Source organism: Prionailurus bengalensis, chromosome B2, assembly GCF_016509475.1.
Source record: "Prionailurus bengalensis isolate Pbe53 chromosome B2, Fcat_Pben_1.1_paternal_pri, whole genome shotgun sequence".
Lineage (NCBI taxonomy): Eukaryota > Metazoa > Chordata > Mammalia > Carnivora > Felidae > Prionailurus > Prionailurus bengalensis.
In genome coordinates this window covers 98,445,619-98,471,764 of record NC_057349.1, presented here as the reverse complement: position 1 = coordinate 98,471,764, position 26,146 = coordinate 98,445,619, and the positions used below count along the sequence as shown (strand labels likewise).

The 26,146-nt window shown below is 40.5% G+C and overlaps 1 protein-coding gene across 1 annotated transcript in view; it reads right to left on the bottom strand.

The window, feature by feature from the left end:
- Positions 1-10,575: 10,575 nt before the first annotated feature.
- The window catches only part of LOC122489847, a 60,560-nt gene continuing 44,989 nt past the window's right edge, over positions 10,576-26,146 (bottom strand). The window contains exons 12-18 of the mRNA XM_043592075.1: positions 24,309-24,511; positions 21,891-22,046; positions 19,669-19,762; positions 18,841-18,978; positions 13,269-13,426; positions 12,088-12,199; positions 10,576-10,706 (exon numbers count right to left, since the gene is read on the bottom strand). Coding sequence (XP_043448010.1) covers positions 10,653-10,706; positions 12,088-12,199; positions 13,269-13,426; positions 18,841-18,978; positions 19,669-19,762; positions 21,891-22,046; positions 24,309-24,511 — 915 coding nt within the window. The 3' untranslated portion in view covers positions 10,576-10,652. The remainder of the gene's footprint in view (positions 10,707-12,087; positions 12,200-13,268; positions 13,427-18,840; positions 18,979-19,668; positions 19,763-21,890; positions 22,047-24,308; positions 24,512-26,146) is intronic.

Genomic DNA, 26,146 nt, shown 5'->3' with positions numbered 1-26,146 from the left:
TTTTGCTTTTGTTGCCCATGCTTTTGGTGTTACATCCAAAAAGTCATCACCAAGACCAATGTCAAGGAGCTTTTCCCATTCTCCTCTGAGAGTTTCTGATGTTATTTTTAGTCTCTAATCCACTTCAACTTAATTTTTGTGAGAGGTGAAAGATTTTGTGAGGGGTCCAGTTTCATTCTTTGGCATGTACAACTACTATACGATCCTCTCACTTCTGGGTATGTATCCAAAATCAGTATCTCAAAGAGATTACTACACTCTCATGTCTACTGCGGCATTGCTCATAATAGCCAAGCTATGGAAATAATTGAAGTGCCCAGTGGATGGATAAATGGATTAAAAAATGTGAAACACACACATGTGTGTGCACACACACACACACACACAGAGAAATATTATTCAGACATGAACAAAAAAAAGAAACCCTGCCATTTGCAACAACATGGATGAACCTGGAGAATATTATGGTAAGTAAAATAAGCCAGATAGGAAAGACACATGTGGCACAATCTCACTTATATATGGAATCTAAAAAAACAAAAAGTTGAACTCATAGAAAGGTGGTTACCAAGGGGTAGGAAATGGATAGGTGTTGGTCAAAGGGTACAAATTTTCAGTTAGAAGATGAATAAATTCTGAGGATCTAATGTACAGCATGGTACCTATAGTTAATAATAATGTATTGCATATCTGGAAGTTGTTAGCAGAGCAGGTAAGTGTTCTTACCACACACAAAAGAAGGTAACTATGTGAGGTGATTGGTATGTTCATTAATTATGGTAATCATTTCACATTGTACACATATGTCATATTGTACACTTTAAATATATACAATTTATTTATTAGTTATATCTCAATAAAGCTGGGGCATGGGGAAAGAAAGGGTAAGAAACCTAGGTTGTTAAATAGGTGTCCACTTACATAGAAAAATTAGAGTGTTTCCAAATCGCCATTTTTCAACACTGTACTTAGTAAATACTTGAGTGCCCTGTGTATTTCTAGATCTACTCCTTTTTTTTTTTAATGGTTACCAGTAAGATAGGCACACAGAGCAACCCCTCAAAAAATAGGCTGATTACCAGGATTGTGATCTTGACCTGTCATTAGCTTTAGGGCATCAGAGTGGCGTTTTCATGAAGGGTTTGGGAGGAAATTGAGGATTAATAAGGAATGTGGGAAGCTTGAATTGTGTTCATTAATGACCAGGGAGAAACAGAACTCAGAAAATAATAAGGGCTAAGAGAAATAATAATAAAACAGGCAAGAATATTGGGGGGCTGTGTGAAGATTTCAGTTATTAGATATCCCTGGAAAAAAACAAGAGATGTTCTCTGAAATTGATGTGCTTATTAACCGCAAGACATTAAAAAACAAAAAAACAACGATAACAAAACAAAAAACTCAGCCAGTTTTCATTCTGGTACACATAAAAAAAAAAATACAAACCTTTTCTGGCAGAGTTTTGAACATAACCAGCACTTCAGAAGGATGGGGTATGAACCATAAATTGAGGAAGACTTTCCCGTCAGCAGACAGCAAACATCGTGGCCGGGGCTGAAAACTCCTGCAGCATTATAAAAAAGTTTGGGTAGGCACAGCATTTCTCTCTAAAAAAGAGGTGGCCCCAGCGTGAACTATTTATATCACTGCCCTTCAGCCGCAGCGCCAGAGTCTGGATTGTGGTGACACATGAGCCGGGCGTCGGAGCCTGGGCCAGCAGGCCTCCTTTCCAGGCCGCTCACAGGTGGCCCTGGCTATAAATAACTGTGGAGAAGAGCAGTGGGGCTGCTTTTAGACTCAGCTGTGCTGGCGGAAGGAGTGGGCACGGAGCGAGGGAGAGGTGAGGTAAGAAAGCAAAGGGAGAACGTGAACTAGGTGGCTAACACCATTCTAGGCGCTACATGTTTTCTCACTTAATTCTTATGACAACCTTGGAATGTACCTCTTTTGTTCTTTTACAGATGAGGAAACGGAGGCACTCTGAGATCTTGCCTGTCCAGCTCCTAAGAGATGAAGTTTGAGATTTAAATGCAGATCTGGCCGGGTCTAGAATCCAGGCTCTAGAGACCAGCCTCTATTTTCCTTCCTAGCCTGCCATGTTTTTTGCCAGGTTCTCCAGACTCTTGCCTTCTTTTCCTTCTTTTCCTTCTGTGCTCTCCTCTTCCTCCGAATACCTTATTATTTGTAGGCAGCAGTATAGCTGTCTCTTTGTTGCAGGTTTATGTACAAACACATAATTCACGCATGTCTGGTTTAAGAATTTACACAAGCCCAGCTACCTACTACCTGGCCTGAGGAATAGAATGTCGCCAGCTCCTTTGATGGCCCTCTGAGAAATCACCATCCTGAATTTTACATTAACCAATGCTAGTTTTTCCTTGTAGTTTTACCACAGGTGGATAAACCATTAAAAGATTATCTTGTTGGGTTTTGCCTGTTTTCGACCTTCATACCAATGGAAGCTCGTGATCTTTGTATTATACCCACTGGAGGAAGCTGGCATCTTGACTTGGTTTCTATATCATCTCAGGACTTAAGTGGCCCACTGTAACAGAGGGTGGGGTGAGGGAGTGGTTTCCCATTTGAATGGATTCGATGCCTTTATGCCTAACTGTGTTCATCTGGTGTGAAAATGGTGCTATGGGCAGTTAACAGGTGTGGGTTCTAGCATCAGAGGACCCCATTTTGAGACCAACTTCCATCACCCACAGCTGTGTGGCCTTAGATGCATTACCATGTGAGTCTTTTCATACATAAAATGGGGATAATGATTCCTAACTCACAGGATTGGTGTAAGGAATAGTTTTTTTAAGTACCAAAAAACAAACTAAAGATAAAAAAGAGTGCCAAGCCTGTGAAAAGTATTTTATAAATTGTGAGGTGCTATACAAAGTTTGTTATCATAATTTATATTATAACATAAAGTTTGTCTAGCAAAGTGGCCAAGGCTGGGTGGGGAGCAAGGGATGCTTGTGCCCTGGTAGAGAGACACATAGGAACCCCCAGGGTTATTTGTTAAGAAGTAGGAAACTGTCCATGCTAATGAGAGGATGTCGTAGAATTGAGGGTGACAGGGAAAGGCCAGAGACTAGTGCCACCTCAGGCCTGTCTTGGTTACGCTAGACAAGGCAGCCCTCACAGACAGACAGCGGAAGGAGGTGTGCAGTGGGTGTGGAGCCCCCACCCTCACATCGTCCCCTGCCCAGGGCCCCTGGGGTCCACCTCAGCCTTCTACTCTCCCCCTAGTCCTGGACAGCTGTGTTCACTCTTCTGGCCAAAACCACCATCTATTCGCCAGTGACATCTGACTTCACATTTGCACACCTGGTCCCCTCCACAGCTCCAGGCTTCCAACTTGCTTCCTTTTGGCTGGCAGTGCTTCAGGTCATCTCAAGCAAAAAAAAAAGCAAGAACTGAACTCCTTACCCTCTTCCACCCCAGTCCTGTGTCTCCTCCCATGTTAAAAGAACCACAACCCCCAGTCCCAAAAACCAGAAATCAAGGAGTCATTTTTAGACCCTCCCTCCTCCTTTACTCCTCAGGTCCTACTGATTTCATGATCCCCACATACTTGTACCCGATTTTCATTCCCACTTCCATTGTCGATAGCAAGGACTCTCAGTGGGAGGGTCTCACCTTCTATGGGACATTTTGGAAACCATAGGGGTGGTTTTTGGCTCATGAAACCGTTTCTGGGTCGCTGGGAGAGATTCAGATGACCCCTTCCACTTACTGAAGTAAAATGTAATTCATTTTACCTGAGGGCTGGATGTTTTCAATATCAAACATTTTGAGTGTGAGACTTTGAAAATCATTACAACTCTACGTGAGGTGAATCATTGGCTTTAAACCTACCTTTCAAGTCTCAGCGTTTTAATCAGGTAATTTGAAGCTTGGGAACAAAGGATGGTGTTAGTTTGGAGAATTTCCCTTATTTCAGCAACCACAAAGTCAGACTATCCTGTCCTGCAGCAGATCAAAGCCAGTGTAATCCAGTCTTATCTCTATTGTTCAGTTCACAATGTCCAAAGGTGCCCCAAAGAAACATTGAATATCAACAATAAAAAGTCACCAGGCCTGTGGCTGAGCACACAGAGGTTGCAGGCCAAGGGGCTGGCAGCAGCAGCATGGCTGAACCAGTCCTTAGCCTCTGAGGAGCATATAGATCCCAGGAGCTGCAGGGCCCTCTTCCAAGTGTTATCCTGTACTTCTCATCCACTATGTCCTTCCATTTCCACCCCTGCCTGCAGCTGAGGAAGGGCAGAGAGAGTAGCAGGAAGTTTTGGTTGCAAAGTTCAGGAGTTTAGCCTGGTTTTCGGCCCTACAAGGAAGATTCCTCCCCTTACTGGTAGATGACCCATCAATTCTCCAGCCTGCCAGTTCCTTGACCTGCTCAATATCATCCCCCTTAAACTTAATTTAGCCACTCACTTGGGGGCCACATTCCAGACCTTGTCATTACTTGGGACCACATCACCTCCAAAGACTTAAACTCAACATCCTACGTTCCCATATCAACATTTTATCCTTGTTTTTTCACTCACTCACTCACTCCCAATAAACCTCCTTTATCCCCCCACCATATGCTCCGTGATGTCATCCAGCCCTTTGGTCCTTCCCTCAGCCCTTCCATCTGTCAGTTCCATTTTGAATTCACTCCCTTCCCTGCCCAGACTGGGTCTTGCAGTCGAGCACAGGAACCTTCCAGTCTCTACTTCTTTGTACTCACTACCCAGCTACCTAGCAAAACCCCAACTCTGAATCCCACCAGCTATTATGCTTTCTGCTTCTAGTTGCATGCTGCTGAGCACAGCTGGAGGAGATCATACCACTAATTGCACTGATACAACAACAAGTAAATGGTTTCCAGCCTGAACAGTGTCACCCCAGGACAACCCTTATTCTTTCTTTTGATCAGCTTTTATGCCCATTTCCTTTTCTAATAATTCCAAGTCTTCTTTCAGCCTCATACCAAACTCCTGCCAGCAGATGATGACAAGGTCTGTTATTACATAATTGAATTAAAGACTACTGGCTGGAACCCCCCCCACTTCCTGTGGGCCCCTCCCCACCCCCATCCTCCCGTCAAAGGTGGAGGTACACACCTGGGATATGAAATGAAGGCAGCCACTGCCCTCAAGGTTCTTACATTTCTGAGGCAGCTAGATATGCAAGCATGATTTATGATAGAAGCATGGTGTAATGGAAGTACACTTGACCCTTAAGCAACACAGGGGTTAGGGGTTCTGACCCACCTCAAAGGTGAAAATCTGTGCATAGCTTTGCTCCAAAACTTAACTACTAATAGCCTATTATTGATCAGAAACCTCACTGATACATCAACAGTCAATGAACACATATTGTGTATGTCATATGTATTATATACTATATTTTTATAACAAAGGAAGAGAAAGAAAAAATGTTAAGGAAATCATAAAGAAGAGGAAATACATTTATAGTACTCTAATATATTTATTAAAAATCCATGCATAGGGGCGCCTGGGTGGCTCAGTCGGTTGAGCGGCCAACTTCGGCTCAGGTCATGATCTCGTGGTTCATGAGTTCAAGCCCTGCGTTGGGCTCTGTGCTGACAGCTCAGAGCCTGGAGCCTGTTTCAGATTCTGTGTCTCCCTCTCTCTGACCCTCCCCCGTTCATGCTCTGTCTCTCTCTGTCTCAAAAATAAATAAACGTTAAAAAAAATTTAAAAAATCCATGTATAACTGGACCCTTGCATTCAAACTTGTGTTGTTCAAGGGTCAACTGTATAAGAAAGTGCAGTGAACATCCAGAATAGGAAGTATCTGAGACCTAGTGGGAGATTATCGGATGAATTCACAGCTGAGGCTTCTGAGCTGTGATTCATTATCTCCCTCTCCACATTTCTTCTTCTTAATAGCACTGCCATTTTTTCCCCATTTAAAGAAATTGTGGCAAAATATACATAACATAAAATTGGTCATTGTAACCATTTTTAAGGGTACAGTTCAGTGGCATTAAGTACATTCACGTTGTTGTGTGACTGTCATCCCCATCATCTTCAGAACTTTTTTCTATCCTCCAAAATGGCAACTCTGTACCAATTAAATAATAATTGTACTGCCATCTTTTTTTTTTTTTTACCCAAGTCAGAGACTCTGGGTGACACCCTAGATTCCTCCTTTTCCTTTAGCCTCCCATAAATCCAGCACCTGGCCAACTGATTTCACCTCCTAAACATCTCCTGTCTGTACAGTGTCAGTAGCTTGCTCCCCTTTTTCCTGTTGTTGAAAGACAAACACCAGACTTCTGGATCTTGCCCATTGTTCTGTACATTTTACTTCCCATTGCTCATCCTCCCATACCCTGGGTGGGAGCCACTCAAGAGTCCACCTCTCTGTGCTTTCTCCCAGCTTGAACTGAAGTTCTTTTCCTTGTCCACTTGAAACACCAACCACCCTTTAAGACCCAGGTTTAGTATCCCCTTTTCCCTGCAGCCTGCCTTGCTCCCCATCCCCACCTCCCCAATCCTTTAGATAACACTGAACATTTCCTGATGGATACTTTCATTATACTCTTATCATATCTTTTTCTTTATCACAGTGTACTGTAATTACCTATTTCCCCTTGTCTGAAGGGCAAGAACCATGTCTATCCATTGCTGTACAGCACTTGGCACCAAGGTTGCCATGTACTGCTGTTCAGGTTGTGTCCTGAGGCAGCTAGCAGTGGCCAATATCCAGCCTATCTTTTGCTTGCCAAGCTCTACGCCCTGCCCAGAAGAAGGAGTGCCTTCTTCTAATGTCCATAAAGCACCATATGGGATCATGGTGGCTCTACCTGTCACACAGTAAGGGTTCGATTAATGTTAGCATTCTCTCTCTCCCTTCTTCACTCCTCCATCAGCCAACTGCTCTTGGAGAGTGGCCAAGCATCATCCAAGTATTCAGATTCTAGTCTCTTCTGGAGCCATGAAGAGCAAGGAGCCCTCAACGGACATCTTTCTTGGGAGGAGAACTCCCTCTGGCTCCTCTTCTAGACAGACTTTGGTTTGAGGATATGGTAGTCTTTGTTAAAACTAAACATAGTACATTACAGCCTTTAAAGGATTAAGTAGCATCTTACAATTTTAAACCTACCAAATGCATGGGGTTCTTCTGGTTAAGGGATGGCAAACACAAGCAGGGAAGCCACCTTTCCCTTGTCTTTGGCCATGGCAGACATCGCCAATCAATTACAACACTCTCATAAGCTTGGAACATCTCAGAATCCTCAGCAGGGCATTAATTGTTAGAACTGATATTTAAAAGAAAACTTATTTTTTATCTTCCACCTAATCCAACTCCATATTTTAGGAATGCAGTGAGTGAGGACCTCTGTCTTCCATGACCCTCATTCCCCAACCCTGTCCTGGGGACATCTCTAGTTAAACTTGGCCTGGAGTGATCCCCATCTATCATTTCATGAACTTTCTTCAATGGTCCTTTCTGGGAAGTCTTTCCATAGCAGTTCCATTCCTTGGAATCAACCTCTAGACACCCTAACACTAAAGATCTTAGCATGTTTAACTTCAGAGAGCTGCTTCCATTTCCTCACTCATCAGATGAAGAGTTTGAGGTTCAGAGATTGAAGAGAAGCAATTTGCCTGAGACCTCAGGGCACCTATGACTAAGCTGGGTAAAGCCTAAATATTCTAACTCCCAGGCCATGGTTCTCTCTACCTCCTTGTGGCTGATGTCCATTTTTATGAATACTCGGTACTTGGAACCACAGACTTTGGAGTTAGAAATAATCTTCTATACTACTTCAAGTTTACAAAACTTCCACAAAAGACAGAAGTTCCTTTCTCTATTGCTCCATTTTCTGAGGTGCAGTAAAAGGGACATGTTAAAGTCTAGATAGTTTAGGGAGCAGGACACAGGTATAGTGGAAAATACTGAATCTTTATCAGTCACTGCTCATCCACTGCCTGACTATGACTTGGACTCTGGGTGTGTGCTCACTTTGCTCACACTTTTATTGACCAAAACCCTGCCATGAAATTACCACACACTAACTGGCTAGGCTCATTCCCCCTTAAATGACTGTTTCCCCTAATCTTTAGGAAACACACAGTCATCTAAAATAAACAATAAAGGAATAGAGCAAGACCTGCAAGTTAGAGAGATTTTTTTTTTCTTTTCTACTTCCTGACCTCATTTGGTTGCTTCAAATAAAACAGATCAGAAACAAAAACAGACTTCCTAAACACAAATGTAGTGAACTTGTGGTTAGAGTTCTGGAAACTATTTTAAAAATTTGATCCCAAACATAGATTAGGCTTACAAATGGCTTCCTTGGCTAGTGGGTAGATGAAATAATGAAACTAAGAAATCTTAGGGGATTATCCTGTGATCTTTCATATGAGAGAAAGACACACTTCAGCCTCATTGGGAAACAGGTGCCCAGTCAAACCCTTCAGCAAAATAGTCAGTCTGCTGAGGTATATTTGTCCTACCCCTCCCTTAAATGCATTCTCCCATTAGGTAAATCCTCAAGTCTACCCAGGTGAATGCACTGGCTGAGCTCATGAGACAAACACTGGTATCCACAAACTGGGTGCCTTATAAGTATAAGGTAGGCCTGGTCGCTATTTTGGTAGCCAGCTGTCAGTCAAGGGCTTACAAACTCAAGTTTGTTCCTTCTCCAGTACTCTCTAGCCTGTTCTACCATTCCTCCCCCTTTTTTGGTGAGTTCCAACTTACCTGTCACCTCCTCTTTGAATTTCTCCCTGAGGCCCTGGGCTACAGTTAAACACTCCCTCTTGTGCGTCCTCACAGAACATTTCGCATAACTCTAGCAGGTTATCTTTAAAATCTTTGAAGTTACTTTTTTGTTCACAGAGCTTTCCCCCACTAGACTGAATTTACTGCCAGAGTCCGTGACTTACTCACCTTCGTAACCCTGGCACATGGTGAAATGTCTGGTACTAAGTAAGCACTAAATAAGTAGTAGTTAAATAATGCATGAAGAAATAAGTGAGCGAAAGAGTGGTCTGATACAAATGTTCTTTCAATTCCCTTTATCTGTCTGTTCTATGATCATATTTATTGAATATCACTATTACTTGGCACTAAGCTCTGTACCTTATGGGAAAGAGTAAGGAGGAAACAAGCCTACCCTACAGGATGTTTTGCTCCCCCTTGGAGGCTGCATAACCGTGTAATACTCCCCACCTTTTTTTTTTAAAATTTTTTTTCCAACGTTTTATTTATTTTTGGGACAGAGAGAGACAGAGCATGAACAGGGGAGGGGTAGAGAGAGAGGGAGACACAGAATCGGAAACAGGCTCCAGGCTCTGAGCCATCAGCCCAGAGCCCGACGCGGGCCTCGAACTCACGGACCGCGAGATCGTGACCAGGCTGAAGTCGGACGCTTAACCGACTGCGCCACCCAGGCGCCCCTGCCACCTTTTTTTTTTTAAAGGAAATGTGGTCACTGACTGCACAGGTATGCTAACTCCTCCATCTACTTGAGTGAACTCTAGGCAAGGTGAGTTAAGAATAATTGAGAAACTGGATAAGGCATGAAAAGGAAGTATGGGAGCAGCTCTGCTCTTATCATTTAATATCATTCTACATGCATTTTTTTCCTCTGTAAGAGAAATACAGAAGGACAGATTTATCCAAGGCACTGGGGTATCAATGTTGTGTGTGGGGGGTGGGGGGGTGGGGGTGTGTTTCTTATTCCTTCTGCTCCATTGGGAAAAATATTTGAAGCCAGGACAGCTCAAGATCAAGTTTACTTATTTGTTTGCTCATTTTAGATGCTGGCTTATGTAAAAGGGTGTGACTGATGAAAATCTCTGGGATCTCCACGGGAAAACAAAACTACATAGATTGAAAAAGCAGTGAAATAGCCCATAAACAGAGAACTTGTTCTGGGTTCAAATACAAAGATACTGTTATTCTTGGAGTGTTAGCTCTTTCTTCTGCCCTTCTGAACCAAAAGACCAAGGTCAAATGCAGTAAAGAAAGCAATTCCCATACCAAATGTAACATGTCTCTTCCTTCTTCCCTGGGAGGCATAGGGTGTGTGGGGGCGGGGGGTGGGGTGCCGCTTGGAGTAAAGAGCTCTAAAGGAATTTACACACCTGGGGTCAGCCTTGAGGCCCTCCTTGGAGTCTCTCAACGCTTTCTTTTCTCGTGGTTGCCCCACAATGAAAAAGGTGTCCCTGATAGCAGGGAAATCTTCCAGCAGGGCTCTCAGGCTATTGCAGTATGCCATGATCTGACCCCGAAGAGCATAGTGAGACATACGGCAGTTCAGTCTGAAAAGTCAGAAGAGATGATATCCAGAAGGTGAACCAAAGTTTTTGCGTCATTCCCAGAAAGATCTACTTCCCTGAAAGACCTTTCAAAGAGAATAGAGGACCTCATCCAGAAGAAAGTTCTATCTGGGTCAGGTTGCTATTGCCTGAAGGCAGAGGCATGGACCTCTTCAAAGCACCTCCTAGCATTCGCTTCTGATGCTCTTCTGTGTATCAGAGGATAGTTTGGTTTGGTTTTACCCAAGAGAATTGTGTGTTTATTTAAAAACCAACCACCTGATTCATTGTCTGGATTTCTGTGTAACACTGCAGTTTATTGACTTCACAGTCAGAGAAATCAGCATATGTTGTTCATATATACTATACTTACTTCTGACAATATTCAACTATAACGTCTCTCTTGAGTTTACCAATTTCATCCTGTGATAAAAGAGAATGACAGTTCTTCTATTAGAAGGTTGGCTATAAAAACTCTCCATCCTAGTACATGTATACATACTTATAGCAAACTTAAGGCAGGAAAAGCCCATGCGGTTGAGATATTCTTTCTGAAGGCCAACTTGCTGTGAGCCTCTGTGGTTCTCTCTCCTTCTTGTAGACCTTGCTGAGTATGCCAAGAATTCAAGACCCTGACTAGTCTTTACCTGGGCCATTTCTCAGGGTTCTATTTGTAAAGAGCAACCTTGAGGGATAAGGGAATGTCTCCCTCCAGGAAAAATAGTAAGCTTGCCATTTAAAAAGAGGTGGATTCCTCAAGTTCAGTGTCATGAACCCAATGAGTTGTGACAACTCAAGCTCAGTGTCATGAACCCATTGGTTGTGACAAAAACCCAGTGCATGAATCTAGGCTCCTCCATGTTGCCCCCTTGGGACTTGGGAGGCAGAGGGAACTGATAGAAACATGAAGCTCATGTCACCTGTTCTACTGTGAGTCATAAAGTTCTTTGTCTCTGATCTAGGAGTCTTGTGTCTTCTAATCTGACAGGCATTGGATAATCCTGAAGAGCAGTTAATGAGCTATAACGTTTTTCCCTTGGTCAATATTTTTTGAATATTGTAGTAAAAAAGACAATTGAATATCTCAATTACTTATTAAAAGGAGTCCTTTGCCTCCATTATTACTCAGCAGTAATCTAGAAGTCTGGCCTCCCTTACATCCCATTTGTAGAACTGGATTAGGGAAATTTAAGTCTTTCCTTTTCAGTCACAGATAGGGAAAAAGCTTAGAGTTGTAGACTTGTGATTTATCTCCCAAATAACTATATATTAGTCTAATGACTTCCTCCTCAAAAAAATTAATGAGTAATGAAATGATATTCACAAAATTAAGCAATACTTTTAACTGATTAAAGGCTTAAATTTTATAATATTTTCCAATAGATTATGCTAGCATAAAATCCTTAAATAAAAACATGCATTAACATCTGGAAAACCAGATAACACATAAATTGGATAGTAAGAGCCCTTGCTCACCTGTCTAAACCCCTGAACACCTGTGGGTTATTCAGGAGTGGGCTAATGTTCCAGAGCAGGTGTTGAAACTAGTTGTGTTTAGAAAGTGACAAAATAACATGTGGTCTTGGAAAAGTGTACGTATTTTTAAAAGTAGACTGCAATTACCTTGAATTACTTCCTCTCTATTTCTTATTGAATTCCCTTTTTATAGTTCTTTATATTTTCAATAGTCCTATCCAAATAGGCTGAAAGCAACAGATTACAAGTTAAGAATTTTTATTTGCTCAAATGTAAAACACAATGAGAGCTTTATACTCATTTAATGTGTCCTTCTCACTAAACTCACATGGTTTTTCATTCTGTCAGCCAACGTTTGTTTCTTGAGGAGGAAGGCGTTCAGCATCATGTCCCGCAGCCCCACCTTTTCTAGTTGAATAGACACAAAAGCCTCTGGCGCCCTGACAAGTGAACAGAGACATCTGAGCCCAAGGCAGCAAGTAAGTGGACATATTATAAAAAGACAACTCAATAGCTTGCTGGAGGACAGGTATACCTGGGGATGATACTGGGCCTTGCAACAGAAGAGCTGGTAGCTCTGTCTCCATGCTTTTCATCTTCTTCAAATGTTTACAGTTATAGCCACTGGGGATGCTGATGTGTCCCCACCCTCCTTGGGGCTCCCATGTGCCTGAAGCATGTGTCAGCAATCCCTCCTCTGTTCCAAACTTCATTGCCTGGCTCAGTGTTTTTACTACCCAGGTCCCTTTGTGCCCTCCTGGCCTCTACTGCAGGGGTCCCTAGACTGAAGAGGACTCTCAAGGGTCCTCTTGGCTAGACATATTGGTCTTAAATGTTCCATCCACATGTTAGGACTGTGAACTCTATTCGAACTTTGGCCACGTGTCAAATTAATGGCATCTTGGGTAATAGAGCAGTTTTGCTTATTATTTTTTCCATTTAAAATCTTCCAGAATTAAACTATCATTGGAAATAGTCAGAATATTTATTATAAAATACAAGTATCTCTCTCTGTCTTAGTGAAAAGAGGTCAAGACATAATAGGACTTCCCTGATTTACAGCCATCTCTCTGTAGAGGCTGTGCCTTTCTGATAATGCAGCACCATATTATTCTAAGCAATAGTAAAACCCTTGAATAGTAAGGTTAGTTCTGTGTTTTTCAGTTTAAGATAAACACGGAAAGTTTGGAGAGGCCGAGATCCTTGTGTTCTGTCTATATTTGAAAAATATAGAGAGAGGGAAGACAAAGAGAAAGGAGGAAAAAGGAGAAAAGAGGAGAAAAGGGGTTGAAGTAAGGAACCATTGATAATTGCCTTTCATAAACTGTATATTGGAAGAAGTTGAGCCTACTTAGTGTTCATACAAGGTCTTCATCACAAGGTCTTAAAAATTAAACACGTGCTAGTCACTTTGGGAACTTAGGCATCCTTCAATACCATAGTACTATGTTATTAATTGATTTAAAAGAGAACACTTTTGTTATTTTAAACAAATCCCTAGTGAAGTACCTTTTGGTAGCCTGGAATCTTTCCGAAGGATGAGTGAGGGTGTCTGGAACTTTAGGAGTTGGGGCTAACTGCAAGTTTTCTATGCCATTCACAATTCCGGAATTTCTTTTTCTGGCTGGACCCATTCCACCATGATTTCTCAGATCTGAACTTGTTTCCTAAAATGTTTTAAACCGAAGAGAATGGAATTATTAAGTTTGTTGGATTTGTAAGCTCTGTAGTACCGGCTGTGAAATTATCTCACAGCCGCAACTGACCCCAAACACATGTAAATGCTTGAGTATGTGGGGTGGGGACGGGTTGGAGTAGAAGGGAGAGAAGAGAAGGGAAACCGAGGGGAGAAGAGGAGAGAGTAAGAGAAGGAAGGGAAGAGAGATTTTGTACAATCTAAGGGTGAGGGAGTAAGTGTAACTATTTTCCAGAATAAAGTGCAGTTGTCTAAATTGCCCTGAAAAAAGTTCTTCATTCTACAAGTTAGCTAGTTGGAGTGCTCTGTGTAGAGTGGCCTGTTAAGAAATACTGCTGATAGATTTCATGGCTGCAAGGTCTGAAAAACTGAGGCAGGGTACTCATTGTGGTTCAGCATAAGCAAATGGAGGTGGGATATATGCTGTCATGCACAATGTAATGATAAAGGGCAGGGGAAGGGAGGGTGTGGAAGAAAAACTTTTCTGTGGTATTTTGTTGTGGCAGCATAGGTGGACTGATGCAGGAGCAGTAAACACACACTGCTTCTATACGTCTATCACCCTCTCAGTCCTTAACTCTGGACAGTCTTGCTTTCAAGCAAGTCTTGCTTTCAGCCCCATTAGAACTTCTCTCTCAGTTGGCAATGAGCTTTTGAGGATGTCAAATAACCTCATCTTCATCCCTGCTCTTCTGGTTCTTCCCTCTACATTGAACTCTATCAACTTTCAACTTGTTATTTTTTTTCCCTCTTCTTTTAAAAACAAGAGTTTCATTGACATATAACTGACATTTAATAAACAGCACATATTTGAAGTGTACAATTAGAAAGTTTTGGCCTATGTATACAACTATGAAACCAACTCTGCAATCAAAATAATGACCATCCCTCCCATCCAGCCCTCTTCCTCAAGCAACCACTGCTCTCTGCTTTCTGCAACTATAGATTAGAATGCATTTCCTAAATTTTATGTAAATGGAGTCATGCAGTATGTACTCTTTTTTTGTATGGCTTCACCCATATTGTTGCATATCTCAATAATTCATTTGTGTGTATTGCTGAGTAGTATTCCATTGTATGGATGTACCACAATTTGTTCATCTATTCACCTGATGAGGGACATTTGGGTTATTTCCAGTTCTTGGCTATTTTAAATAAACATCTGTGTATGTTTTTGTATGAACATGGGTTTCCATTTCTCTTGAGTAAATACCTAGGAGTAGAATGGCTGGATCATATGGTAAGTGTATGTTTAACTTTTTAAGAAACTGTCAAACTGTCTTTAAAAGTGATTGACCATTTTACATTTCCCTCAGCAGTGTATGTGAATTCCATACCTTTCACATCCCTGCCAACATTCAAAACAGCCCGTCTTTTAAATTTTAACCATTCTCATGGGTGGGTAGTAGTTTCTCATTGAGGCTTTAATTTGCATTTTTCTAATAACTAATGGTGATGAGCACTTTTTTTCTGTGCTTATTTACCATCTGTACATCTTATTTGGTGACTCATTTCTTCTTGAAACATTCCCCTCTTTTGGCTTTGGTAGAAATGCACAATTTTGTTTCCTCCCTGTCTCTCTGTCTTTTTCCTTCCCTCCTCCCTTCCCTCATTTCCTCTTGTTCCTTTTCATTGTCTCCATCGTTATTCCTTCTTATTATACCATCAGCTGTCTTTCTGTCCCACACTTATAGGAAAGCATATAAGCAGACACACACATATTTCTACATATTCATATATTACTATATATTCATATATTACTATATCCATATACCTATAATGATACCGATATTGATATAGATATCCCTAATGTCATTACACCCATGCCCTGTGCCCTATCCAGTGACTTTCAACATTTGCTTCTTGAATAGATCTTAAGGAGTGACTCATAATCCTCTCAATCTCCATTTCAACAAGAATAACTCCACTTATATTTGTTTTATATACTGGTATTCTTTATAAGATTAAAGTAATTGAATAGAGAATTCCTATGTCAACTATGTATGAAAACCACCAGTGATGGTCAAGCTGGGCTCCTCATTTTTATCTAGTACCCATCTGCCCTCTCTTGTTTCCATGCCTGTGTTATCTGAAGCTGTTCTCTCTGCCTGTCAAAAAGCTCATCCTTTGGGTTTTCCCAAATGCCCCCTCTCTAGGCTGCCCTTCCTGGTTCCCCAGATGTGACCTCTCTTTTCTTTAAATTTCTTCTATAGCTTGTTGAACCTCTTTTATACCTTGAGCTTAAACCCCTTGTGAGTCTGTCAGTCTTATATACACTGGTCTATAAGTTCCTTAAGAGCATGAATTGTTCCTCAGTATTATCTGATGAACCTAACTTACAGGATGTACTGAATTAAGATTTTGGGGGTTGAATTTTTAAAAATCAATATAACTCACTCTATCCTTATTTCCTACTTCAGTATTTAATTTTATGGGGATTATTATCTAGCAGTAGAAGCAAGGAATGAGTATTCTTGCCATACTCATAAATTTGTACTCTCCTATTAACATGAAGAGTAGAAATAGATAGAAGCTGACAAATGTGATAATGGATAAATATGGTATATTTAGGGCAGCTATATAGAATCTATAAGACTTAAAGAATGTTTAAGGCCATTTGGAAAGTTGATTTCCTGAAACTATATTTAACTTTACTGGTGAATATACATACACATGAGAACTATACTATTGTTTAAAAAAATTGGGTAAAAATCCCTATGAACTGATTTGGAGTGATTCCCAGGATATATTGTTAAGTGAAAAAACAAAATCCAAAAGAGTATATATGTAAATCAAATCCCAAACCCCTTCATGATAAAATCATTCAACAAATTAGGAATAGAGGGAAATGCCCCAACCTTATAAAAGGCATCTATGGAAAAACCATAACTAACATCATAATTAATGGTAACAGATCGAAAGCTTTCTCCCTAAGATCAGGAATAAGATAATAATACCCACTCTTGCCATTTCTATTCAGCCTTGTACTGGAAGTTCTACCTAGGGCAATTAGTCAAGCAAATGAAATAAAAGACATCCAGGTTAGAAAGGAAAAGGTAAAATTATTTCTATTTGCAAATGACATAATCTTGTGTATAAAAAATCCTAAGTAATACATAAACACAAGTAAACTATTAAAACTAATAAAATAGTTTAGTAAGCTTGCAGGATACAAGATCAATATTCAAAACTCAATTGTATTTCTATACATTAGCAATAAATACTCTGAAAATGAAATTAAGAAAACAAGTCCAGCAATATAATAAAAAGAATGAGAGATATTTTGAAATTAATTTAACAAAAGAAGTACAGAACTTATACACTAAAAACTACAAAATACTGTTGAAAAAAATAAAAAAAACCCTAAACAAATAGAAAGACATCCATGTTCATGGATCAGAAGACTTAATATTGTTAACATGGCAATAGTATCCAACCAAACTGATCTACAGATTCAATGCAATCCCTGTCAAAATCTCAAATGGTGCTGTGTGTGTGTGTGTGTGTGTGTGTGTGTGTGTGCAGAAACTGACAAGCTGATCCTAAAATCCATATGAAAATTCAAGGGACTCAAAATAGCCAAAGTGATCTTGAAAAAGAACAAAGTTAGAGAACTCATACTTCTTAATTTCAAAACTTAACACAACTCTACAGCAATCTAAACAACAGTGGTACTAACATAAAAATAGACATATAATATAATGGAATAGAATTCAGGGTCCAGAAATACACTGTTACGTTTCAAGCCAATTCATTTTTGACAAAGGTGTCAAGACAATTCAATGGGGGAAAGATCAGTTTTTTCAACAAATGGTGCTGGGACAGCACACCACATGCAAAAGAATGAAGTTAGACCCTTTCCTCATACGGCATACAAAAATCAACCATAAATAGTTACATGCAAGAGCTAAATGCAAGAGCTAAAACTACAAAACACTCAAGAAAACAGAGGAGTAGATCTTTGTGACTTTGGATTAAGCAGTCGTTTCTTAAATATGATACCAAAAGAATGAGTGGCAAAAGAAAGAATAGGTGAATTGGATTCATCAAAATGAACAGCTTCTGTTTCAAAGGATACCATCAAGAAAGTGAGATGACCCTCAGAATGGGAGAAAATATTTGCAAATCATATACCTGATGAGGGACTTGTATTCAGAATATATAAATAACTCTTACAACTCAATAATAAAAAGACAAATTCCATTTGACATAAAGGGCAGGGAATTTGAGTAGAAATTTCTCTCATGTGCCAATATGCACATGAAAAGATGTTCAGTGTCATTACTAATTAGAGAAATGCACATCAAAACCACAACAAGATACCATGTCACTCCTAATAGGATGGCAAAAATAAAAAAGAGACAATAACAAGTGCTAGTAAAACTCCAAACGTATGTCCTTGCAAAAACCTGCACATGGATGTTCATAGCAGCATTATTTATAATAGCCAAAAAGTAAAAACAACCCAGTGTCTGTCAACTGAAGAATGAATAAACAAAATGTGGTATATCCATATACTGAAGTATTCATCAGTAAAAAGGAATGAAGTACTGATACACGCTACAACATGGATGAAACTTGAAAACATGCTAAGTGAAAAAATCCAGATATAAAAGTCCATATGTTGAATGATTCCATTTATGTGAAGTGTCCAGAAAAGGCAAATCTATAAGCCAGAAAGTAGATTACTGTTTTTTAGGGGCTGAGGGAACAGGGGGGCATGGGGACTGACTGCTAATGGGTATAGGATTTCCTTTGAAAATGATGAAAATGTTCTGGAATTACATAGTGGTGATGGTTGCATGATCTTGTGAATTACATACTTTAAAGGAGTAAATTTTATGTTATGCGAATTATATCTCAAAAACAACGTACGAAATCTGGGGAGGGGGGAAAGGGGGTATGCATTGTTTGTTACCTTTTGTAGAAAAAAGAAGGGACAAATGTCTCTGTTGACTTTTACAAAAAGAAATGCAGGAAGAATAAAACAGAAAACAAATAAAATCATATCTCTACAAAGGGTAGGGGTAGAAGTACAATATTTTCTGTTGGATGATTCTAACTAGTCAATGTTACAGAGTTACATACAAAGAGAAAAACTGTTAGCAAATCACGAGAAATTAAGAGACCCTGTAAGGATTTGGTCATGTGTTGACTCACATTAGGAAAAAAAGGAAAGAAGGGAAAGAGGGAAGGAGAGAAGATAAAAAGATAGACAAGAAGGGGAAGAAGGAAGAAAGAGAAAGAGGGAAGGGGAGAAGGGGAGGAAGAAAAGAAGGGAAGAGAGAAGGGGACAGGCTAAAGGATAGAAGGAATGGAAGGGGTATCCTAGCATTAGCTGGCATATAGTAGCATGCCTCAGGGTTCTCTATCTTACAAGCTGACCTTCACATCAGCAGAACAGCCCCATTGGGACGTGTGATAGAAGGATGCCTGTTGGACAGCCACCATCAAAGCATTTTTCTGAGCAGCTTGGCATGCAAGGGTCACTTGCAGGTTTTCCACTCCTGAATGGAATAAGAGCTAAAGGAAGAAAATGTGAAATATTAGGAATGTCTGTCATAAAGCAAGAGGTGAAGTTGAGGGTTTGAGATCAACACTTATTTAACATGTAAACATATGAATCAAACTGACGGATGTGCTGAGATCAGTTCCATGGGACTGAACCTAGTCTCTCTCTAAGCACCATTTCATCCCATGAAGGCAGCCTGCAGGCCTGATTTGCTCTATAGCTGGACACCATCAGGTTTCGGGTCAGAAAAGGATGAGTAGATTCTGATGAACTAGCAAACATGTGCTCAGTGGCAAACTTTTGAAACTGCCAAAATTAGATTAATGTTTAAAACACACACATGCAAATACAAACCTACACATACACAGAAGCAAAGAAATCCATCTGAATGGAAGGGGGAAAAAAACAGCACCAAGTTCAAGAAGATCAAATAAAATCTCCAATAACATGTACATATTTTAAAAATTTGGTACAAAGATGGTTCACTACATGTGCTTCTTTAAGATAGCTAGCAGTGGTTATTGCATGGGGTGTTGCAGTCTCTATGGTTTAAACCAGGCCAATGTGCACATCAAATAAGGTAAGGCTAGAAGCTTTTCTTACACAGGGGAGCTGAACTTATATAAATTAAATATTATTTTCTTTAAAGAAATACATGAGCAAATTGTTTAACTTTAGTTTCTTTAAAAACAGTAATTTACCTTAAGGATGGCTTCCTTTGTATAAAAGCTAAACTTGCCAACCTGGTTATCATCCACCTCAGAGATGGCTAACACAAGAGTAGTAGGAGAATATCTGCAAGAAGAAACATGACATTGTCTTGATGTACCATGTTTTAGTGAAGAGATGCCCATTCTGATGGGACCGCATGGCATGTGATCAGTTCTAGGTGATCCGAGTGCAGATGTTATACAAGACTTGATATTTCTGCCCAAAGACCGAAGGGCTCAGAGGTCTTTTCAGTCCTTACTGGACTTGATCTCCTTTCAGTTTCATTGTGGTGGCCACCTACTCCAAATTCTTTTCTGTTGATCCCCATTCCACTGTTTTATCCTGTTTCTGTTCTTACCTTCGACCTCATGTCCTCAGCCTCTTCACTGACTTGAACCCTTTCCTCCACTCCCTAAAGGCTTTCCAGTTCTTGCTCTCTTCCATTGCCCCAACAATCATCTAAATGTTCTTTGCAACCATGTTTATGCCTTGGGATATGGTCCTTTGTCCATACCTATGAGTAATTTAATACCTATGAATCTTAGTTTCTTCATCTGTAAATGGAGATATCACCTATCTCATAGGGTTATGGCAAATATTAAGTGGGATAATATGAACAAATGTGCTTTTTAAAATGTAAGTCACTATGCTCATGTTTGATATATGTTGTTATAACAGCACTCCAAAGTGGCAACTCTAAGGAGTTAACATACATAAAATAAATGCAAACTCAAGAGACAAGATCCTTGGGTGCATAAGCCTTCCCCTGGTAATTCAGAAGGCTCTTCAGATCTTGCAAGATCTTTGGGTCATTGTTGCGAGAACCAGTCACAGCTTGGCCAGGCCACAGATCATTTGGGCACTTTCTGGTGATTGGTTGATTCCACTTGAACAAAAATATGCCCTATTTTACATCAGTGTAAAATACCAGCTCCTGCAGGAGGCCCGTAAAGACCCAGAGAATAACTTGGCTCAAGGTTGGAGATCCAGCCTCACCTGAGGCCTGCTCACACTTCCTGCCTTCAGTTTCTGTGAGACATTTCTACATACTTATGACAAATTGTTTTTGTTTAGCTAGCATGACAGGATAGAGCAAGAAATATTTTGCCTCCAGGGGACATTTGGCAATGTCTGGAGACATTTTTGGTTGTTATAAAAGGGGAGAAGGGGTACTACTGGCATCTGGTAGGTCAGGGATGCTGATAAACAACCTCTGATACACAGGACAGCCCCCTACAAGAGTTATCCAGCCTCAAGTTTCAATAATGCCAAGGTTGAGAAATTCTGGGATACCATATTCTGTCATCCTAACCCAGCCCAAGGTCTCTTTGGAGAAGAGGAGACCTTTAACATATCAACACGTCAAAGTTAAATTTTGATAACTGATCCACACTAGCAAAACAAAGGTGACTTTTCCTCCTTGGAATCAACTTTGCTTTCCTGGGGGGGGGGGGGCAGTACCACGAATCTCCAGGGATAGAAAGAAAGGACCCTCAGGGGAAGGGCAGACTAGAAAAGAAGGAAAGAAGAAGGAGACAGACGTTTCTCCTCAGCACATATCAAAGGCTGATCCTGCATGGAAAAAAAAGATTCCTCTCCCCGACTTATAGACTCATGATCTGTTACTAGTAAGAGTGTTCTCTTTCTGGCAATGGGCTGAACATATGGGGCATGAAGAAGTTTCAAGGGTTTGAGCCCACTTCTGTTGCTGGTCAACAAAAGAATCTGACTGAGATACTGCCATACATGTTAGATTTGTACATTGTGTTAGAGTTTCAAGGAAAAAGCTGTTCAAAAAATTTAACTGACTTCTTCCTGGTCCCAGGGAAAGTGAGAGAAGGGATCTGGACTTCTGATCCATGGTTCTTGCCCCATGAGACAAACTCTCACACCCCTTTCTACCTAGAAGCAACACAGTCAACCTGTGCTGCTGAGTCTGTGATCTTATCTCATTTGAGCTCCCTGATCCGATTCTTCCATTACTTGCTGTTTTTAAATTCAATTATCCCCCTTCATTGAGTTCTTCCCCTGCCTTATTAAAAAAGGAAAGAAAGAAAAAGGAAAAAAGAATGGCATCATAGTAGATAGAATATAAGAGGGGGGATTTAGAAATCCAATTGCATTTGTGAGTCCAGTGGTGGTAGAAATTATTTTTTACTGGCCATTCATTCTACCATTACATTATTTTTACTTGGACCTTCTCAAGGCTCACCTGTCCACTCGATCACTGTCCTCCAGCAGAGAGGTGATAAAAACAGGAGGTGGATGGTCCACTTTGTCCTTGTGTGATGCAAATTCAAAATGAACAGGCCTCAGATACAAATGGTACTCTTCAAAACCCATCTCCCATGCCAGTTCCTTATAGAGACTAAAGGGGGGAGGATAAAGAGCCAAGAGCATTTGCTATTATTTTCCACTAGAAGGAAAGTAAGTGGTAAGAAACCCAAAAAATCTGAATAAGCACAAAAGCAAAAGTCAAAACAATAGTAAGCCAAGTCCGGAATGAAGTCAATGAGTCACAAAGGTCTTGTGTCTACTCTACACTATGACAGTTAAAAATAGCAGTTAAAGTAGGAGGAGATGTGCTTGGACACTTCCTCAACTCTCATTTCCTGCTGGCTTCTATCCTCAGAGCCCTCATGAGGTCACCAATACTGCTTTCAATACAAGGTTCACTATTTTCTCTCAGAACACTTCACAGCTGGTCTTTGTCCTCTCCTCAAGGAACATCTTTGTTCCTTTGGATCCAGGATCTCCATGCTCCCACCTCATGACCACTATCTCTCAGTCCGCACTGGCTTCTCTTCCTCTTCATTTTCAAATTCTAGTATTTCCTGGGGTTCCAAACCCGGTCCTCTTCTCCTCTTCTCTGTCCCCTTCTTGGGGAGTTTGTCTTCCAACTACATGGCCTAATGATAGCCCCCTAGTATAAGAGCCTATGACCATACCTCTGTCCTATCCCAACTCTGAGCTCTACTCCCACATTTACATGGCTTGCAGCAAGGCTCCATTCAGTTGCACCTCTGGCATTTCAGCCTTAAGAGTCTAGAATGTCTTCCACTCCTCTCTCACCCACATCCTCACACATTTCTCCATTTTCAGAAATTGGTGCATTAAGGCTGAACTCAAAAGGCACCTACATTAATTTGCTAGGTTGATGTACCAAAGTACTATAGACAGAAATTTGTCTCTCAGTTCTGGAGGTTGGAAGTCTGAGATCAAGGTATTAGCAGGGTTGGTTCCTTCTGAGGGCCATGAGGGAAGGATCTGTTCCAGGCCTTTCTCCTTAGTTTATAGATGGCCACATTCTGCTTGTGTCTTCACATCATCTTCCTTCTCTGTGTGTGTCTGTGTCCAAGTCTTCTCCTCTTATAAGAAATACCAGTCATATTGGATGAGGGCCCACTCTAATAATTTCATTTTAAATTGACTCCCTCTGTAAAGACCCTACCTCCAAATGAGGTCACAATCTGATGTATTGGGACTGAGGACTTGAACATATGAACCTGCCAGAGGACACAGTTTGTTCCTCAATAGTGCCTCTGTTATGAAGCTTTCCTTGACCTACTTACAAAGAATGAAACACTCCATTTTCTGAGTTCCCATAGTATTTTGGTTATATGACTAAAATAGCATATTAAACTATAGTAGAAGTAACTTTTAAATTGTGAGATCCCTGAGATCAAGGATCAAAGATTATGAGGAGGTAGTATCATAAAGGTTAATAAATATCTTGACTCATGGTTCGAATTCTGTTTCTACTACTTTCTAGGTATGTGATCTTAGGCAAATAGCTTACCTTTCTGAGCCTCCACTTCCTTGCTGGTAAAATATTAGTAAGCTACTTATTAAGAATATTCTGGAAATTAAATGAATGAGTACACATAAAGTCCCCAGCACAGACCCCGGTAATGGTTTGTGGTAGATGATTGCACTCTTCAGGTATATAGGGACTCTCGTGGGGGACTAGAACACAAGGGAACTCATACATGTTTGCAACAAACCCTTTAATTCCATATTTTTCCTGCTTATGGAACATGTCCACTTGGATGTCTTTGCATCACTTCACACTCATACCTAAAACCTAACTCATTTATCTCTCTCTCTCTCCATCCCCCCCACCCCCACCTGCTTAACCTTCCAAACCTCTGTAAGGCCTGGATACTGTCACTAACTCATCCCTCTCCTTTCTCTAATCCTTCTATTGCTTCTGCTCTGCTATTCAACTTCATCATAGTTAAGAGCAAATCCAGTAAATACTTGTTGAGTGTAAGTCAGGTCTCATACCAGATGATGGGATACCATGGAAACCGACATGGACAGTGCTTTTGCAATCAGGGAGCTTACACTAGCAGGAAAACTGATAAACCAGTATTAAGCATCTAACTGAAAGGCAATGTGCTGAATAGAGAGGAAGCCCAGGTCTAGGAGGAGGGCCTAGCCTAGCTGAGTGGTCAGAGAGACATGAGGGGGAGGCCTGGGTGGAGAATGAAAAAGTGGGGAAGGTGGTCATTTCAGCCATTTAGAAAGCTTGCTTTGACTGCTCTGGGGCACAGAGGGAGCAAGGCTTGTAGGCAGGGACACCTATGGTCTGTTCTCCCCCATCTGGATCCTCAGTCCCCCTACTGACCGAGCTAAGTGTACACTCTCCAGACTCATTTCTATCAGCCGGTGGCGGAGGGTCACGAGTTCCAGAAGTTTGGAAAATGTCTCCAGGAGCAGCATGTGAGAATCTTGGCTTTGGTTCTGTCCTTCGTCTGCTGCGGACTTGAGTGCAAGCAGACCTATCTCCTCCATGAGAAAGGGATCTCCCATTACTTTAGCTGAAAACAGCTGAAAGAAAATACTTTTTAAAGTATAAAAAAAGAAATTTCACATATTAAGAAAAAACACTCTCAGTGGCACAGACTCTGAATCCAGATTTCCTGGACTCAAGTCCTTGCTCTGCCACTTAAAAGCTACGAAATTTTGCTATTTCTTGGTTTCCTCGTCTGTAAAGGATGGATAAGAATAATAACAATACCTAAGAGGAACAAGTAGACAATAATTACCTAAATAGGTTATTGAGAGAGTTCATCGAGTTAATATATACAAAAGTGCCTGGTACATAGTATTTGCTGTTATCATTATTATAAATATTTTAAGCCAAAATAAAGAATAGAAGTAGCAATCTGATGTTTTCCAAGTATTTTAGAAGCCAATAACAAGAATAATTTCCTATAAACTCTTCTAAGTGCAATTTCAAAATTTCAAAGTGTTTTCGTGTACATGAACTCAAGATCCCCATGAAGTAGGAGTCACAGATACCATCATTTCCATTGTATTAGTGAGAAATCTGAAGCAACACTGAAACTTTCCAAGGTCACACAGCAGTACCAAGAATAAACTTACACTTCCTAACTCCAGTCCAGTAGTTTTATAGTATTGCTAAACTGCCTTTACATGTTCCGGGCAATTTTTGAAATAACCTCCTTGCTCTTTACAGCCCTCCTGCCACGGGGGGCTCCTCTGCTCTGACATCGTTGCTACACCCTCGTATACCATTCCCAGCAAGGACCCAGTTTGGGGACCCCCAAATCTGCCTTTGCTGGCTTGGCTCCTTTATCTACCTTTTCTGCCTTATCTCCCTTATCTGCCTTTGCTATCACAGATTCTCTTATCTGTCCACTGATCCACCAAAGGCCTTTTCTACTTGACGATGCAATTTCTAGATTCTTGAAGTCTTCCAAAGTGATAAAAATTTTTTATTAAACTAATTCCTATTAGAAACTCATTTCTAAGGACAATGTCTCCCCCCATTTTTTGGCCTGATACAAAAGATTAATCTGAGTATTTACCATTTCTAGATCCAAATTTGAACACATTTCAAAAGTAAGAATAATTAAAAGTGCATATGGCATCAATGGAAAATTAGGGAGGTATCTCAAATACTCACTGTGAGTTATAAGAGAATTTAAAATACATTACAAAAATCTGGTAACATAATACAATGTGAAAAGAATCTACAGTAAATGGTAGTAGATACATGACTGGTAATTTGGGGGAAAATTCAAAATTTTTAAATATTTATTTATTTTTGAGAGACAGAGCGAGCAAGCAGGGGAGGGGCAGAGAGAGAGGGAGACATAGACTCTGAAGCAGGCTCCAGGTTCTGAGCTGTCAGCACAGAGCCCAAAGCAGGGCTTGAACTCACGAATCACAAGATCATGACCTGAGCCGAAGTTGGATGCTTGACTGACTGAGCCACCCAAGTGCCCCAGGAAAAATTCAATTTTGAGCCATCTTCATACCCGTCTCTTTCTCTTTCTCTCTCCCTCCAGGTGGAATACTAAAGAAGTTAAATATTTTTAAAATAAAATAAAGACTTAAGAAATTAGAATAAAGTAAGACAAATATAAAACATGTGGGAGATGATATGCTTTCTGGATTTAGGAAGATAAAAGAAATCACAAAGGAAAAGATCAACAG